General features: G+C 42.9%; 1 protein-coding gene across 1 annotated transcript in view; it reads left to right on the top strand.

Annotated features, from left to right (window-relative positions):
• Nucleotides 1–18731, top strand: part of LOC134545219 (bifunctional phosphoribosylaminoimidazole carboxylase/phosphoribosylaminoimidazole succinocarboxamide synthetase) — a 34823-nt gene extending 16092 nt beyond the window's left edge. The window contains exons 6-8 of the mRNA XM_063388568.1: nucleotides 1644–1794; nucleotides 2240–2398; nucleotides 18363–18731. Of these exons, the coding sequence (XP_063244638.1) occupies nucleotides 1644–1794; nucleotides 2240–2398; nucleotides 18363–18529 (477 nt within the window). The 3' untranslated portion in view covers nucleotides 18530–18731. The remainder of the gene's footprint in view (nucleotides 1–1643; nucleotides 1795–2239; nucleotides 2399–18362) is intronic.
• The last annotated feature ends 659 nt before the right edge of the window (nucleotides 18732–19390 follow it).

The raw sequence follows: 19390 nt of genomic DNA, 5'->3' as shown, positions 1-19390 counted from the left end.
CTCACGACGCGTTTCTGGGCATTTCGACGACGAAGGTCGCGCGATATCTCGGAGACATGCCCGATTGTTCTGGACGGGATCCAAGGGCTATTTAAGGAGGTTGGGCCGACCTTCGAGTCAGTAAGGAGTTGAGTGGGGAGTTCTCCCACGGTGGAGTTTCCGGGCGATAGTGCCGCGGGTGCGGCAGAGTGGCGAAGTCCTTGGACGAAGGTTCCAGGGCAGAGTCTGAGTGAGTGAGTGGAGTCGGGAGTTCTCCCGCAGCGTAGTTTCCGGGCGATAGTGCCGTGGGTGCGGCAGAGTGGCGAAGTCCTTGGACGAAGGTTCCAGGGCAGGGAGTGAGTGAGTGAGTTCAGTGGAGTCGGGAGTTTCCGGGCGATAAGAGTCGCGGGCGCGGCGGAGTCCAGAGTGAAGAGGCGAGCGAGTCGTCGTGTGGGATCTCGGCGAAGGGTGTGACGGCGGCGGCGGAGTGCGGCGACGGAGTCCCGCGGCGGAGACCCACGAGGGGTGCTGCGGCGAGAGTTGCGCCGGAAGTGCGGCCCAGCGAGGTGTGTGGAACGAGTGACTGGGGAATAGACATTTCTTTAAGTGTAGTTAATTATCTGCCAATTTAGAAGATTATTTGTAAGTGACAAGTAGTGGTAATAAATAAAACTGTGTGAGTGAAATAAAATCTATTAATTGGGCTATCCTTTACGAACCCGCAGGGAAATCGTAACAATATTTTTAAATGCTTTTTGTAAAAGGATACAACTTGGATACCATAAGCGATTGTTTTTCTGAAGCTCTGCACACTGTGTGCCCAGGTAGGCGAGGGCCTTAAGGAAAGGATGTAAATTAACAAATTAACCAAAAAGAAGTTTGTGATTGCAGACATTGAAACTAACTATAGTCTCTCTCATGCTTAGATTGCAGTACAGAGCAAATACGGCCCACTGTTGATAGACTGATACAACCCAGTTTGATAAAGTTATAATTCCTGTTTTGTATGCTATCAACAACAATGTTTTAGTATATTTTAAATTTTACTGTGTGTTGATTTTATAAAACAAAATTGTCTCTCTTTATAGTATTATTACAGTTGTATATATTCTGAAAGAATAAATAATAACTAAAAATAAATTATTTCAAGGAAAAACTATTTGCCAGTATATCATTATTTATAACAGTGCATTCCATTAATTATGTCTTATGGTCAAACAAAGAAAAAATTTTATATTATAAAAATTGTTGAAACCAAGATGGTGTCTTTCAGTTTGTATTCTGAGAAGTAAGAACTGAATATTATTAGATGCTGCTCTTGATGAAATACAAAAATACACATATTTTCATAATTCTGAATCTAAATTCTTCTTTACAAATAATATTATTTTAGTACATTAAAAGAACATTTTTCATTACATTGTAAAGGTGTGTCTCAAACGTTTGTGATCTATGGGGTATATGTGGCAACAGAGCACACTGAAACTATGATAGCACTAATATCAGAAATTGTGCATTGGAAAGAGACAGTAAAATCCCATTAAATGCACACTGCAATCCAAGGATGAGACACACTATATTAACAATAAACTGCTATTGGAAGCAGATAATGTCATTATTTGATGTTGTCTGAACTTTATTACAGCATTAGTGATGTCTTGCAGGTGGTTATCCTGATGGGATCACCATCAGATGAGGAACACTGCAGAAAGATTGCATTTCACCTGAAAGCACTGGGCATCCCTTTTGAGCCCAGAGTTACATCCGCGCATAAAGGAACTGAAGCCACATTGAAGATAGCAGCAGAATACGAAGGTAAAACTTCCTAAACAGACACCAATATTACTATATGTCAAGAAATTCCCATGGTACCATTTACTAGCTATCTACAGATAGTCTCTTTTTCTAGACAATTATGAGGTAATAGATTGTTTTTCAAAACCACCATTAATTACGCTGCTTTCTTAACTTATTACGTTAATTGACATTTTTTAGTGATGATATAGTAGATGGTTTTCTACTATTCTATTCACAAAAATGGTTAAACATTCAATGCAAGTTAATTCTTGAGTATTTTTATCTGTAATTAGATGTCTCAGATGAAATTATGTTTTAATTTGGCCAGGTTTTGTCACTGTTTAAGAATAATTACAGTAAAGAAACACCCTGTCATAAAACTGTAATTTTAATGCTGAGAAGGAACGGACTAGACGGCAGGGCAACTCATGCCAAGACAACATGTTTGTGATCGTGGCTACAGGTACGGACCGGAAGGTGGTGTTCATTGCGGTGGCTGGTCGCAGCAATGGCTTAGGGCCAGTGCTGGCAGGAAACGTGACATTCCCAGTGATCAACGCTCCGCCTGTCAAGAGCGACAACGTGACACAAGATGTCTGGTCATCCCTCAACTTACCATCAGGTATGCTAGGAAGAACAAAAATTTCAGCTCTGCAAAAAGTTTTTCATGTGTATAAATTAGAAATGCTTTTTGCCATTCTTATAGTTTTTAAAAATTCCCCATTTTTATTTGTACTGTTTAAGTTCTAAAAATGATTATTGCAATGGGTACAATTCATTTAATTAAATTTTTTTTTTTGGACACACACCATTGCTAGTTACACTCTATGTCATAGATAAACCCCAATAACAGACAATAAAAAATAAACACACAAATACAAGCAAAAAATCAGCCAATGTTTGTTGCTGTTTTCCAAGATCAGTTTTAATCTTTATTTACTGTTATTATTGCATCTGTCTCATCTTTATCAGCCCATTGTGTGCATCTATGATATGACATTTTATCTGACTGATTCATTTCACGGAATTTTGTGTGCAGTTCATTTAAATTTATACATTAGCTGATTTTTGTGTGTTTTCTGTGTATCTGCATATTCATCTTTTGATGTGTAAACATCTTAGCTCTCTGTATACTGCATTTGGTAGGAGTAATTTCTTGAAAATGAAATGGAAGTCAAATAGAAATGTGACACAAAAATGGCGGACCCACGTGTAGAAACATAAACCCATATATAGTCACTTTTGTAAACATTAGGTTACATACCAAATGTATTGGTGTGCCAAATGAAACTTTAGGGTAGTGAAACTTCCCCGGAATATATTTAGTTAACTAAAATAGTCATTAAAAAGTAATCTTAAGTTTTAAAATACATAAGAAAACTGGCACTACAATATTTATAATACGAGGTTTTTTTTTTTTTTCAACCTCCGATCGGCAGTAATAAAAAAACGGGAATGAATTGGGAAATTATTTTAATGTCAAAAGAAACGTACATCTTTACTCTATTTTTCCACATAATCACCGTGCAGATTGAGGCATTTGTCGTACCGATGCACCAGCTTTCCAATACCCTCTGCATAAAATGATGCCTCCTGCCTATTCAGCCACGTTTTAACAGTGCTCTGCAGTTCATCATTGGTGTTGAAGCATCGTCCTCCAAGCCACTTTTTCAATGTGGGGAAAAGGTGATAGGCACTCGGTGCCAAATCCGGACTGTAAGGAGGGTGATCAAACACTTCCCATCAAAATCTTGCAAGGAGTTGTTGTGTTACGGCGGCACTATGGGGTCGGGCGTTGTCATGAAGCAAGACAACACCAGATGTCAGCATTCCTCTCCGCGTGTTGCATATCAACTGTCTTAGCCTTCGTAGTGTCGCGCAGTATGCAGCAGCATTGATTGTTGTCCCTGGCTCCATGAAATCAACCAGTAGCACACCTTGGTGATCCCAGAACACTGTAGCCATCTGTTTCTTGGTGCTGAATGTCCGTTTGAACTTTTTCGGCTTGTTTGGAGAATAGGTGTGCATCCACTGTTGTGATTGAAGTTTTGTTTCTTCATTATCGAAATGAATCCATGTTTCATCACCTGTCACAATTTGAGTCAAAAAGTGTTCACCATCGTCTGCGTAACGCAGCAAAAACGACAAGGCTGATGCCATTCGCAGCTCCTTGTTGATGTCAGTCAACATCTTGGGTACCCATCAAGCACAGATTTTACTGTATCCGAGATTGTCTGTAACAATGGCGTATAGGGCTGACCTTGAAATGAGCGGAAATTGTTCAGACAGTTCTGAAATCGTGAATCGATGTCTCTCACGAACAACTGCATCAACTCTCTGAACTGTTTCATCTGTTGCTACCGACTTCCTTCCTTGGCCACCTTCATCATGAACATCAATACGGCCTTCGCGGAATTTCCGACACCACTCTCGCACAACGCCATCGCTCATAAAGTTTTCACCGTACACAACACTAATTCGGCGATGGATTTCTGCTGCAGTGTGCCCTTCTGCCTGTAAGAAACGGATGACTCCACGCAGCTCGCATTTTGCCGTACAGTTTATCGTTGCAGCCATGTTGACATTCCCATAACCAAGCTTCAACTGAGGTGTGAGTTGGCCGCTCCACATGGTTGGTGGAAGGGGGTAAACACTACGAGACGTGTCGATTCGTGTACGAGCGATTAGGGTATCGATTAATGGGCATGCCATGGAATAATGAAACTGTAATCACACTGCAGGGCACTGTTAAAACGTGGCTGAATAGGCAGGAGGCATTATTTTATGCAGAGGGTATTGGAAAGCTGGTGCATCGGTACGACAAATGCCTCAATCTGCATGGTGATTATGTGGAAAAATAGAGTAAAGATGTACGTTTGTTTTGACATTAAAATAATTTCCCAATTCATTCCCGTTTTTTTATTACAGCCGATCGGAGGTTGAAAAAAAAATAACCCTCGTACTTATTCACCTAGTAGTATGTAGATGGGCTCAACAGCACAGTTGTAAAGCAAGTGCTTGTTAACCTTAGGGGACAGGGTTTAAATCTCATTACTTGATTTAATAACATTATAATATAATAAAGTAATATATTATTATAATAATGTATAACCAGCTCATAAGGTTGAGGTTTTATTGTAGTAATTATTTACAGACTGACTTCAGTCATTTAAGTAAATACACCAATCCCTCACTTAGCACGACTAATTCGTTCCTAAAAATGTTCGTGTTAATCGAAATCGCGTATTCTGAAGCATTAGTCCCCATAAATATAAGGCTAAATTATTTAATGTGTTCCAAGATGTGTAGGGAAGTAATCTTTACATAATATAAATGCGTAGAATAATACTTGAAAATGCATATGTCATATCATTTATCTTTTTAAGCCTACCACCGAATACGTTAGATAAAGAAAACATGGCACAGTGTAACGGGAGATAAGTGGTAACATATTTACCGTCAGTCAGCAGGTTGGCTTGCCCGCCCAGGCGTGACCTTCAACACGCGCGCGCGTCTGTCTGCCTGCTGTTGCAAGCAGCTGGATCCTTTGTTATTACGTTTAAAACTTAACAAAATTAAAACACTTTTATGAAATTAAGAACCGGTTTAATATAACTTTAAAACACACAGCCATATGTAAACATTTAATTTGTTATGCACACCTCTTATAAAAGCGGCTATGTAAACAAATCAGTTAACAGATAAACAGATTTAGATTTTCCCTAGAGCACAAACATAACATTAAAATACGGGTACACTCCCTATTTAACGCGGTTGTCGGGGGACATAACTTTTACCCGTGTTGTTGCATAACCGCGATGTTTCGATGTGACGAAGGTCAAAAGTCATAAAACACCGCCTGTGTTCTAATAGGTCGGCAAGCACGCACAGTATAGACGGCCCGCCTTTGTGCGGACTTTGCATCCGCAGTTTCCACTAAACACGGGTGAAAAAATAAAAATAATAAATTATAAAGATAAATATTAAATGTTGAATTGTTTTTATTTTTCCGCGTGCCGCGCACAGTTTGTCGCACGGCCTACGAGCGCGCCACACGCCGCCATACACACGTGCGGCACACAAGCTGCTGCTGCCAGTCTCGTCAGTGTCCGTAACAAAGTAAGTGCAGTGTGTGCGGTTCTGTGGTCAAAGTCTTCTAAAAAGAAAGGCCGTAGTGATACTTCAAACCGAATATGAATCGCAAAGTACCGAGTTTGATTGACAAAATAAAAATTCTAGATTTACTTACAGATAGCTTGTCTTTTGTAGAAGCAGGCCGCAGATACAGGAAAAAAACGATTCTAGCATTCGTATAATAAAAAATAAAGAATCGTCTATCGTGTCAAGTGGTTAAACTTTATTATCCATGCTTACAGTAAATTATAAATGGTCACATGTGGGAAACAAAAATTGCGCCAATTTAATTTTAGCGCAATCAGTGACGCCGTATTAAAAACCGTGTTAAACTTTGTCTTTACTTATTTCACCAAACGCTGTGTCGAGTTGCTGAGTGTGTGTGGCTCGGATCGGCAAGTGTTATATTCCCCAGCCTCTGTTTAAAGGTCGGGAGACCGCTATACATAAACATTTCCGGGACTTGTTTACTACCTCACGGCAAAAGTGGTACAGTATGGTTCACGTAAATATTGGACCACTGGGAATTCCTGGGCAAAGATTAAAAATACGCTAGCCGATTTACTTTACTATTTAATGTTAAAACATTATACCAAAGTAAAAAGATGAACTTGTATTGTAACGCCCCTCGTGCCTCAAAGTTAAATTATTTTAAATTAATTAAAAAAAGAGCCGTGGAAACTGCTGGGTAAGAAAAATGAGACAATTAAGTTATTGACCAGAGGTGGCACGAGGTGGAGAACAAGATAATTTGGAACTCCCTGACACAAGCAACTTGGGAGCTGGTGGATCGTTTAAGGGAAGAAGGTATATCATAAATAAATTAACACTACACAAGTAGCTTGGTCTATAGGTTCCCTGTTTTATTATTAAGGAATTTTGTGTTCGTATTATTCAAACCTGACAATAAAAATCTTAGTAAATAACAAAGTTAAAGGGGGCGCCCCAGGAGTAATTAAAACAGTACATGTTACACCTTAGCAAAAATTATTACGTAATTAAAATTTAAAAATTGCACCAAATTTGAATGTCCCAACAATTACATCGATGATTAGTTTTATTGATTCTACATATTCTTGAGGAAAGCACTGTTCGCTGGTAGGCTATTCATTCGATTAATGTAGTTCGTAGCTAGAAAGTGGGGGGGGGATGTTGATTTCACATTACCACCCGGGTCTTCAACAGATAACCTTGGGTCGCGGAAACATTTCTTCTGACGTGACCCACAGTGGAGGTGCAGGACCACGAACTGGGAGCAATTTGTCTCTCCAGCACTTCGACCCTGTCTGAAACCCAAATCAAATTCAAAACGAATTAGACTTGCTTCCAGACAGTCCTATACCGTCGGCGCAAAAGGCCAACAAACGGGAATGGGGGGGGAAAAGAAAAAAAATTACTCACCAACCAGGGTGTAGAGTTCGGAGCTCACTAGGTGTCTCGCGCCTACATCAGGATGCCGCGGACCGAGAAATCAGGATGCGCGGACGAAACCGGAATTTTTAGAATTAAATAAGAAGAAATAAAAACTTAACTACGCATGACTTTTCTAAAAACTACCTCTGCCTGGCTACTGTACAAACGGGATCACATCCCTTAAGCAAACTGACTACATTCTCGTGCACGCGAAAATCACCGTTCCCGCAAAAAGCCTCTTAGCGCAGAGGACGTAGATGAGACGAGGTCAGCAGCCGAGGTCAGAGGGCTGAGTCCCTCACAATCGGCCAAAACCCCTAATTAAATCGGGCGGTAAGGCCCCGGGTCAAAGGAGGGGGTAGGTTCGGTTCTAAGCCGAAAATTCCCGAAGGAGTCCGAGGCGGTCGTGGCAACAACACGACATGCGCGCTCTCTACCGGACCGAAACGAAAACACAGAACAATCGACTTCTCCGGGCCGCGAGAGGAAAGCATAGTGCCTTATGGCACCGCGACGCTGCCTTCTAGCGGCGTAAGGGGGAACTACTTGAGGTGGTGAGCAGACTTGCCACCAGGTGTCATGAGGGTAAGCTCTGCTCGCTGGCGACCAGGCCCGCGGTTACTTTTTTTTGCCGCTAGATGTCAGGGATGTGTCTGTCGGACCCGGGAGAAGGTTTTTGCATCAGGTCATCGTCCCGTCCGGTCACTGCTCTTAGCTTAATTTCTCAGAACTAAAGTGAGGAGGAGAGAGAGGAAGGGGGGGCAGAAATAGCCACTAAGGTGGGAACGCAGCTCCACTGGAGACTGCTTCGTGACGAGACATGCTTTTCTCAGCAGGCCTCTACAAGGTAGCAGCTTGCTGCCCAGGAGCTGCTCAAAGCAGTTTTGGTCATGCAGGGAATTAAAATTACAAACTCGGGGCGTGACTGCAGGCGAGAGAAATTTCAACCGGGCTGACCATGTCCACATTAGACAGCAAAATATCAGATTGGCCCCCCTGGGAAGGGGCTTCGGTCCACTGGCACCAAGTTTAAATCGGTGGCGTACACCGGCCTAACAAAAAGTAAATCACCCCCATTAACCACCCGATAAATTAAAAAAAATGGAAACCCCAAAAAAATTTAAAATTATAGAATAAATTAAAAAAAGTGACGAAATGCCTAATTTCCGGCACATACTCCCCCGCTTGAATGCGGAGCATATAGGGAAAATAAAACAAACACTTACACTGCTCATTAAAACTAGTACCAGGTTCGCCTGTATCCTACTACTTATATTCTAACACCTTTGAGACGCGTCCGCCTCTCAGGTCCAACATATCGATAACCCTTAAACAAACTTATTAACTAAGAGCTTATTAACTAAGTGGCCACTTAAAACTAATACAACGTAAAGCTAGCATTCTTATTTCTAGTACCATGGATTTTTAAGACCTCGAGGATTTCTGGCATGCCTAATATTAGAGAGTCCCCTATGTTAGGGTAAAGAAAATTAAACACATCTACTTTAAGTCAGCCTGTGTTTTCTTTAGATGGGAGATGTGCGCTCTGGTCACGAATTCTCCAGAACTGGGGTCAGCTAGGCTAACCGTAACTGGCGTTAAAAATCGCTGTATTTGAAAAGGACCTCTCCAGCGGTACGCCAGCTTGGCGGAAAACTTATCCACTGCCTTGCTGAGTGGGTGTGCCTTACAAAGCACAAAATCGCCTACCCTATAAGGGTTAGGAGATCTGTTTTCGTTGTATTTCTTTTTTCTGCTCTCATGAGCCAGATTAAGATTTTTACGAGCTCTTCTCCAAATCTCCCTGATGTCTCTCGGATCATCGGGCAATAGGTCATTCAAAGACCAAAGATTTGAAAGAGGGGTATTTGGTCGGTAAGTGAACATGAGTTCGAAAGGAGTACTTTTGTGTCCTTCATGATGTGCATAATTAAAGGCCATTTGCAGCCACACCAAATTCGAATCCCATTTATCCTGCTCCTGCGCATGGTAAGCTATTAAAGCAGACCGGAGATTGCGGTTGAATCTCTCAGCATGCGAGGGCTGTGGATAATAAGGCGAGGTTGTGACGTGCAGAATGCCATGTGAGAAACACATGTTCTTAAAAATCCTAACCGTGAACTGGGTTTGTATTATCTGACACTACTATAGACGGGACTCCCGACGTCTTGAAGATCTGATTACGTAGCGCAGATACAGTGTTTTCTGCGGTGGCTTTTCGCATGGGGATGAGCCAGGCAAATTTTGTGAAAGCGTCGATACACACCAGCAGCATAGTGTTTCCTGTCTTTGAGCGCGGGAAAGGCCCGACAAAGTCGATAAACATTTTTTGCATGGGGCGTTCGGCCACATCTGAAGTTAAATAACCGAAACGAGTGTTCTGCGCTGGCTTACTCAGCGCACAGATTTTGCATAGTTTCACCTGCTCGGTGATGTCCTTGTGCATGCCGTCCCACACGAAATGACGTCGGATACCCTGAATGGTCTTATATATACCAAGGTGTGCGCCCACCGGCGAGGTGTGATAATAATGGAATATCATATTACGTAGATTTTGCGGGAGCACGATTTTGTATGTTTTTGATTGGGGGGTGCGTTTTTGCAACAGCCCCTTAGACATCCTAAAGTATTTTGGCGCCGTTCCTGAACTAAAACGTTTAATAATACTGGAAATGTGTGGGTCAGCTTCCTGCTGGCTCTGTAAATCCTGAAATGCCAACGGAAAGTCTGTCAATAGGGCTTGACATAAGAGTGGTGTTCCTTCGGGCGGAGTCTGAGTTGGGTTTTCGAACATGCGAGACAGTGTGTCCGCTACTATATTCTGTGTGCCCCGAATATGTTGGATTTTGAACTTCAAAGAGGAAATTTTTGCAATCCATCGCCCGAGTTTCCCTAATTGTTTCGGGTGTGCCAAAAGCCAGGCTAATGCCTGATTATCTGTCTCCAACAGGAATTCCCTGTGTTCTATAAATTGGCGGAATTTGTCAATGCCAAAAACCACGGCGAGGCATTCTAATTCGTAGATCGAGGAGGCTTTCCTCTCGGCGTGGGTAAGTGTCCGCGATGCAAACGCAATAGGCTGTCTGCAGCCTTCGACTTCCTGTGACAGTACTGCGCCAATAGCCACACTGGACGCATCAGTCTGTAAAATGAAAGGTTTGGTGAAATCTGCCATGCGGAGTACAGGCGGGGAAGAAATCGCCTGTTTCAGGAAATTAAAGGCTTTTTCTTGTTCCGGACCCCATGTGAAAGGTGTGTTTTTCTTGCGCAAGGTATTTAGTGGTGCTGCGTGCTCAGCGAAATTAGGAATATATTTTGAGTAAAAATTTGCCATCCCAATAAAACGTGAAATACCCTTAGGGTTTGTGGGAGGCGGAAAATCACGAATGGCTTGTGTACGTGAAGGATCAATGGTGACTCCCTTGCTAGAAACCAGGTGTCCTAGAAAAGACAGTTCTTGGACTGCAAACTTAACCGTTTTTGTGTTGACAGTTAGCCCTGCTTTACGAAATCTACTTAGCACTTCCTCTAAATGTTTGATGTGTTCTTCGAATGTTTCTGAATATACGACGACATCGTCTAGGTAGTTGTACACTGTTTTGAATTTTAGATCTCCTAGTATCTGATCCAGGAGTCGAGTTAGTACTTGGGCTCCCGTGGCAAGTCCGAAAGGTACTACTGTGTATTGGTACAAGTTCCAAGGGACACAGAAGGCTGTGATGGGTTTTGAATCCGCAGTAAGGGGAATTTGGTGGTAGGCAGAATTTAGATCAAACACACTAAAATATTTGGCCTTACTGAACCAATGAAAAGCAGTGTTTAGGTCTGGCAAAGGTATGTTTTGTATGACTATTTTCTCATTAACTTTTCTGTAATCAATTACACATCGTTGTTGATCCTTGCCCTTAGGCACCAGGAAAGCTGGGGAACTGTAGGCGGAGGTCGAGGGTTCGATTACCCCTTTTTCTAAAAGCTCCTGAACATGATTGCGCATCGTCTGCATCTTAGGGCCTAAAAATTGATAAGGGTGAGATCTCACTGGTATTTTATCCGCTAACTCAATTTGGTACTCGACTAATTTTGTGCGACCTAATTTACTAGTCAAGACATCTGGAAAAGTACTGCATAATTTATCAATGGCGGCCCGCTGCTGTGTATTAAGGTGCTCATGTGAAGTGGTGTTGCCCTGATCCAAGATGGCTGCCGTTGGCTCGGCCGGAACTGAAACTATTTGTTCAGGGGTCCCACAAGGAATAGGATTACCCATGTTGAATTTAAAAACGAAATTCTTCGCCTGAAGATTAATGATTAGACCTGTCTTGGCAATGAAATCAGACCCGTAGATTAGGTCTGTGGCAAGTTGATCAGACACCAAAAATGGGAAATTCCATGAATATAAATCAATCTTCACCTTGATCACAACTGCTAACGTAATATTTAATGGCTGCTCTGAAGCTGTGAAACATTGTAACTTAGTGGTCTCAGTCCTTAGAATTAATTTGCTCTGTTTTAACTTGTTAAACAAACGTCCAGAAATTAGGCTGCGCGCTGATCCCGTATCAATTAGTCCCGGTACAGTGTGTTCGCCAATCGTTGTTACTGCATACGGAATTACTGTAGGAATATTGCCAAAAATTTGGTGGCACTTTCTCTTGCCCTTATTTGTAGGATCAACACACGTTTTACATGAGTACGTGTGCGTTGAATTACCATTTCCCTTATTTTTGTTATTTCTCCTGCTATTGTGCTTTCTTTGTTTATGTTTGTGAGCTCGCTTGTTACTTTTATTCCTGGACTCCTTGTTGTTAGGATTTTTGTTTTTGTGTAATGGTGTTTCTTGTGTACGGCCATTACTTGGCGCAAGTTGAACTTCCCACTTATAAGAAAAATTTTTAACACTTGAATTTTTCGGTGGTCCTGAATAAGGTTGTTCAGGCCACCGCGTTATGCGTTTTTTTGGAGTGTCGCCATTTTGTTTGTTGTTTTTGTGGTAACACTGGGACAGGGAATGTCCGTCTCTTTTACAGAAATTGCAATGTGCATTTTGTTGATATCTCCCTTGTGGTCTTGAAGAGAAAAATGTATTGCCCTGATGTTTCTGTGCTGCATTCTTATACTGCGAATTACTGCGCTCCGTTCCCGCGCTGCTACCTTGTTGACTAGCGAATGTGGCTTGTTTATTTCGCTGAAAATCAGCGTATTCTATGTTTGTGGCGTGTACGCAAAGTTTGTCAAGCTCAGCATAATTTTGGGGGCGTGCCTGGAACACTGAGCGCGAGCGCTCCGCTGGGTTCAAATCGTCTAGAATCGTACTCACGACCTCTCTCTCGGAAACCTTTAACCTGAGTACCTGGTTGGCTTCTCGTATGTCAGCTACATAATTTGGCAAGGCTTCATTACGCTGCTGCAGTCGGTTAAACCACTCCAACCGGACGTTTGTGAGTAGCCTACTCGGTATACAAAAATTTAACACGTCTTCATGAAACTCTTCGAAAGTGAGGTCATTCTCAATGGCTGCCATGATCCTCTCACTTAGGGGAGCTTGGGTGTACGGGTAAACAATTTCAAAAATTTGTTTGTCGGGAATACCTCCCTTTTGCCGTAGCTTTAACAAGACTCGAAGGAAATCAATCAGTTTGTGTGCGTCCAGACCCGACGCCTCTGGCAAATCCTTGAGTAGCCTTTCTACAGGATGGGTGATTTTTCCGTAGAAACTGTAGCCAGTTTCTGGGGCTGTCATGCTCCTCAACACTGAGTCGTGGGGCTGAGCCGCGGCTCCTGCCGGCCAAGGTGAAGGCTGGTTTTGTGGCACCGGATGCGACTGAATCTGTTCCCGAGTCGCACCCGAGGGACTGACCTGTGGTGGAGTGATCTGGGGCGTTATGAGTGGCGGCTGCAAAACACCAGCACTCGGAAGTGGGGTGGTTTGCCATGAAGGAAACTGTGGTTGAAATTGAGCATAAGGGTTAAAATAGCCCTGAGTGGTCGGATACGGGAAAAACATGTTTGGTGGGTATGGTTGCGTCATGTGGTGTGCCATGGTTGGTAATCCCTGTGAAAATGTCACGCTAGTGACGGGGTGGGTTGTCACATGACTCGTTGTAATGTTTGTCGCCGCTGTCGTCGACTGCACAAGCGGCTCTGAATGAGTGGTAGATACGTGTATCGGTTGGTTTGGAAGCGACGTTAGTGGCTGTGAGTCAGGGGCTGCGTCTGGTAATCTGCTCGTTTCCGTCTCCTGTCTGTTTACCGTCGCCCGTACTTCTGATTGTCGCGTGTCGGGTTGCTCTACTTCCAGGGGCAAGCTAGGAGCGTCCCCTTCCGGGAAGGCGGGACAATCGATGCCTAAAGCCTGTGCCCCAGCCACATAATGCTGACTGCGTCGTGTGTCTTCCAAAACGGCTGCTCTCGCCGCCAATTTTGAATGGAAACCTGCCGTCTGTTGCAAACATCGTTCTACCTCTTTTATATAAATTCCATGGAGAAGGTCTGCCGAAAGCTGTTTCAGGTTTTGCAAACGTCGGGTAACATGTTTTAGCCTGACTATATGTCGCTCGACATTGGGTAAATTTTCCTCCACATCTAGATAGCTTACGAAAGCCGATATATCATAAAACTTGGCGCAAGCAAGGTTGAATTCTTCAGTTACATCTAAATCCAAATTCGATACACTAGTGGGCACGCCATCATGAAGGGCGGCCCTGAGCCTCTTCCTGAGGACTTGGACATTGCCACTGGAGGGCAAATTGCGTAGCTGTAACTCATAGGTCAGCTCGTCTGACAGCAATAACTCCGGCTTAAACATACTGCTCGGATGTAAATTACTGCTAATTAAAACAAAAATTTAACACACATGTACGATTCAAACGTACACCATAAATACTCCTCCCTTAAAAACTATCTTAATTTTAAATACCTCCTAAGGCTTCCTATATTAATATAAACTACCAACTAGCCCCAATGCGCGGGGAGTAAGCCACACTTTCAAGGTGGGGGGGTATGTGCCCAAACTTATTTGCGTATAAAGTCGCAGTGCTACTCAAACAACTGCGCGAACATCCCCTGTCAGGTTGACCTGCACCACCTGTATATGTCCACAAGGGGATTGACCTGCCGCTCGCAAGGTCGTCTGCCACGACGTACAAGGGAGAGGGGTGTGCGGGAGGAAACGGCTGTGTCGTCGCCCTCAGATAACGGGCGTGTCGCTGGCTCAAGCGGGGTGATGGGGGGGGGGGGGGGGGGGGGACGCCAGCTGAGCCGAGTGATAAGACACGTCTCGCTGCCGGCCTGCTAGCGGACCGCACGCCGCGACTTCTTGCGCCTGCGCGCAGACTAAGTCCACACGGGCCTTTAAAACTCAATCATAACTTTAAAATACAAAAGCAATATAACTACCGGGTGTACCAGCGATCAGTTTACAATGTTAAAAATACAAAATTGGTTTCACAAAAAATTAATTTTTTTTTTTTTTTTAGTTTTTTATTTTTTATTTTAAGTATGCCTACTTTATTTAGGTATGCCTATAGATCAAACCATACTCTGCTACCAATTGTAACGCCCCTCGTGCCTCAAAGTTAAATTATTTTAAATTAATTAAAAAAAGAGCCGTGGAAACTGCTGGGTAAGAAAAATGAGACAATTAAGTTATTGACCAGAGGTGGCACGAGGTGGAGAACAAGATAATTTGGAACTCCCTGACACAAGCAACTGGGGAGCTGGTGGATCTTTTAAGGAAACAAGGTATATCATAAATAAATTAACACTACACAAGTAGCTTGGTCTATAGGTTCCCTGTTTTATTATTAAGGAATTTTGTGTTCGTATTATTCAAACCTGACAATAAAAATCTTAGTAAATAACAAAGTTAAAGGGGGCGCCCCAGGAGTAATTAAAACAGTACATGTTACACCTTAGCAAAAATTATTACGTAATTAAAATTTAAAAATTGCACCAAATTTGAATGTCCCAACAATTACATCGATGATTAGTTTTATTGATTCTACATATTCTTGAGGAAAGCACTGTTCGCTGGTAGGCTATTCATTCGATTAATTTAGTTCGTAGCTAGAAAGTGGGGGGGGGGATGTTGATTTCACATTACCACCCGGGTCTTCAACAGATAACCTTGGGTCGCGGAAACATTTCTTCTGACGTGACCCGCAGTGGAGGTGCAGGACCACGAACTGGGAGCAATTTGTCTCTCCAGCACTTCGACCCTGTCTGAAACCCAAATCAAATTCAAAACGAATTAGACTTGCTTCCAGACAGTCCTATACCGTCGGCGCAAAAGGCCAACAAACGGGAATGGGGGGGGGAAAGAAAAAAAATTACTCACCAACCAGGGTGTAGAGTTCAGAGCTCACTAGGTGTCTCGCGCCGACATCAGGATGCCGCGGACCGAGAAATCAGGATGCGCGGACGAAACCGGAATTTTTAGAATTAAATAAGAAGAAATAAAAACTTAACTACGCATGACTTTTCTAAAAACTACCTCTGCCTGGCTACTGTACAAACGGGATCACATCCCTTAAGCAAACTGACTACATTCTCGTGCACGCGAAAATCACCGTTCCCGCAAAAAGCCTCTTAGCGCAGAGGACGTAGATGAGACGAGGTCAGCAGCCGAGGTCAGAGGGCTGAGTCCCTCACAATCGGCCAAAACCCCTAATTAAATCGGGCGGTAAGGCCCCGGGTCAAAGGAGGGGGTAGGTTCGGTTCTAAGCCGAAAATTCCCGAAGGAGTCCGAGGCGGTCGTGGCAACAACACGACATGCGCGCTCTCTACCGGACCGAAACGAAAACACAGAACAATCGACTTCTCCGGGCCGCGAGAGGAAAGCATAGTGCCTTATGGCACCGCGACGCTGCCTTCTAGCGGCGTAAGGGGGAACTACTTGAGGTGGTGAGCAGACTTGCCACCAGGTGTCATGAGGGTAAGCTCTGCTCGCTGGCGACCAGGCCCGCGGTTACTTTTTTTTGCCGCTAGATGTCAGGGATGTGTCTGTCGGACCCGGGAGAAGGTTTTTGCATCAGGTCATCGTCCCGTCCGGTCACTGCTCTTAGCTTAATTTCTCAGAACTAAAGTGAGGAGGAGAGAGAGGAAGGGGGGGCAGAAATAGCCACTAAGGTGGGAACGCAGCTCCACTGGAGACTGCTTCGTGACGAGACATGCTTTTCTCAGCAGGCCTCTACAAGGTAGCAGCTTGCTGCCCAGGAGCTGCTCAAAGCAGTTTTGGTCATGCAGGGAATTAAAATTACAAACTCGGGGCGTGACTGCAGGCGAGAGAAATTTCAACCGGGCTGACCATGTCCACATTAGACAGCAAAATATCAGATTGGCACCCTGGGAAGGGGCTTCGGTCCACTGGCACCAAGTTTAAATCGGTGGCGTACACCGGCCTAACAAAAAGTAAATCACCCCCATTAACCCCCCGATAAATTAAAAAAAATGGAAACCCCAAAAAAATTTAAAATTATAGAATAAATTTAAAAAAGTGACGAAATGCCTAATTTCCGGCACAGTATAATACAATGAATTACCCAATAATATTACGTCTGTAGGTTTAAGTTGTAACAAAACATTTATATACAGATGTCCAGTAAAGTACCAATTAAGATTCTGGAGTGGAATTTTAAACACCGGACTACCTGATTTTGCCTTGTACGCAGCGACGCTGCTCAGTCAAGTGACTCATGCTCTGCCTGTGTGCTGCGTGAACACATTCCCTCCCCCACTCCCCCTGGTGTTTCTGCCCGCTCTAATCTCTACCTCTCTCCATGTTCTCGGCTCGCCTCTCCCTACCCAGCGCTTGCCGACAACCAAGCCTATCCAACATCAATCCCCAGCCGAGTCACGCTGGATAATGTCGCTGGATGGTGGGCTTTATCAGGTCCCCTGTCCGATGCTTCATTTGTGAGATAAAGCGTCGTTAAGAACTAGTGTTTCAGAAAATATCACTGGGCTGGATTGGACCATAATTTGAAAACCCTACAAGATAGAGGAATAATGTACGGAGATATCTTGTTTAGAATTTTACTGCGGACATTTTCTACGCCTAGGCTTTTTTCTGCCCGATGCTTAGTTTGTTAGTTACAACGCAAAATTATCCTAATCGGCTGTCAACCATTTATTCCATTATTATTATTCATTTCTGACTGGGGGACATGGTTTGACCCGCGATATACCCGATTCTGCGATCAATCGGGGCGCGATATACCGGGAGTTTACTGTATGTACAATATGTACATATACAAAACATAAAAGTTAGTTAAATATTTTCTGGGGTGAAATTAACACTATCATCTTGCTTTTTTTTTAAAAACGTGTCCAATTTCATCTGCTTTGGTTTCTGTACGGTACGGCCTGGTCTGCAGCCGGGCATCAACGGTAGGGCCTGGTCTGCGGCCGGGCATCAACAGTACGGCCCGGTGTTTGTTTATCTGCGTGCGCATCTCTTTCCCCTCGCATTCCAAACCACTCTTCCCCCCTCGAATTCCATACCTGACGTCGCGTCGTTTCCGAGATTTTTTTTAGCCTGTGGCGATTTCGTGCTAACTGAAATTTACAGACGTGCTATTCGAGACTAGGGCAGTAAAATTTACATCGTGCTAACTGAATTCGCATTAAGTGAAGACGTGCTATGCGAGGGATTGGTGTACAAATATAAAAACATACATTAGTGTTCTGTGTTTTAAAATGTTTCCGGTTAATATTTTGGTAATGCCATGGAATGTGTGTGGAAACTTTAAAGTATTAAGTGTTTAATAATTAATATTATCAATATGGAGACTATTTTAATAAAATTCCTTGCTTGTCGAAAAGTTTTAATTGAAAAATGAACAATATAACACGTGAATTTGCTCGTTACCTAAGTTAGATGTTTGCACATCACTGGCGAGTAATGAGACTCGCTCACTTTTTTTTTGTCCATTTTCTACGACCTACAGTGTAACCAGCAATAGCATACTTATGTCAACCACAAAAAATTGTTAAATTTTAACATATTTAGGTTGTAACTTTGTTGGTGGTGCGTGTTCCAGGGCTGGGTTGCACTACAGTGGTGTTCCCAGAAGGAGCTGCTTTGGCCGCTGCCCACATTCTCGCGCTCCACGACCACGTCATTTGGGCTCAACTCAGAGTAAAAAAGCTCAACAGTTTCCTGTCGCTCAAGAAAGCTGATAAGGCTGTCAAAAAAGTGTCTATGTAAAAATGGACGTGCATAAGTGCCAACATTTCAGCAGATCTGTTTTTACACGTTTACTGAGCTCAAAAATATTTTTGATATTTTTGTATGATATTTTTATTGCATTTATATTTTGCATTCCTAGTTGAAAACCTCTGTGTGTTCATTATATTTTGCTTGTTAATGGTATTGTAATGAGCGCAACTGATAAAATTTTGTAAACCTGGTTGTCTGGTTTTTCCTGTGTGTTCCCACACTAACCTCAAGGGCTTGTCTTGGCCTGTACCTATGATTGGTTTAATCTACTCTCTTTGCCATGCCAGCCTTGTGTGTGCATCACTGATGTGGTCAGCAAATGCTGGGCTAGTTCGTACTTGGAAAATACTGCTTACCCGCTTCCTGGTTGGTAGCTTAATTTGAGTCTGAATATCCAGCGATGTTGCACTTCTCATCACAGTTTCTGTGGCTTGCAAGGAGGTAAGATGCATAGTTGCAGCAGAATCAAACGTGACCCTGCCTACATGTCTTAAAATGTTTAGTCAAAGACTGCCACCATCTCCATAGAAGTTTGTTTACATACGTTGCATGTTGCCAACTTTTTGAACATATTTATATCCTTTAGGGAATAACATTTCATCCCAGTGAAACTTCAAGGAAAAATATAAAAAAAAAAAAAGTTTTAATATATATATCGGGGCTGGAAAAATTAGCATCTTACTATAGATGCTATTTTTTTTTGGTTGCTAATTTAAACTTTATATGCTATTTTTGGCTAACTTCCAAAATAAATGCTATTTTAGCTCTTTTTCTAAATGCTTTTTTTCAAATAAATTTAGTTTTAAATGTCATTCACTTGTAAAAATATCCTTTATAAAATGTGACATT

This window comes from Bacillus rossius, chromosome 1, assembly GCF_032445375.1.
Source record: "Bacillus rossius redtenbacheri isolate Brsri chromosome 1, Brsri_v3, whole genome shotgun sequence".
NCBI classification, from domain to species: Eukaryota; Metazoa; Arthropoda; class Insecta; order Phasmatodea; family Bacillidae; genus Bacillus; species Bacillus rossius.
Note: the sequence above shows the minus strand (reverse complement) of the source record. Positions and strands in the feature narration are given on the sequence as shown.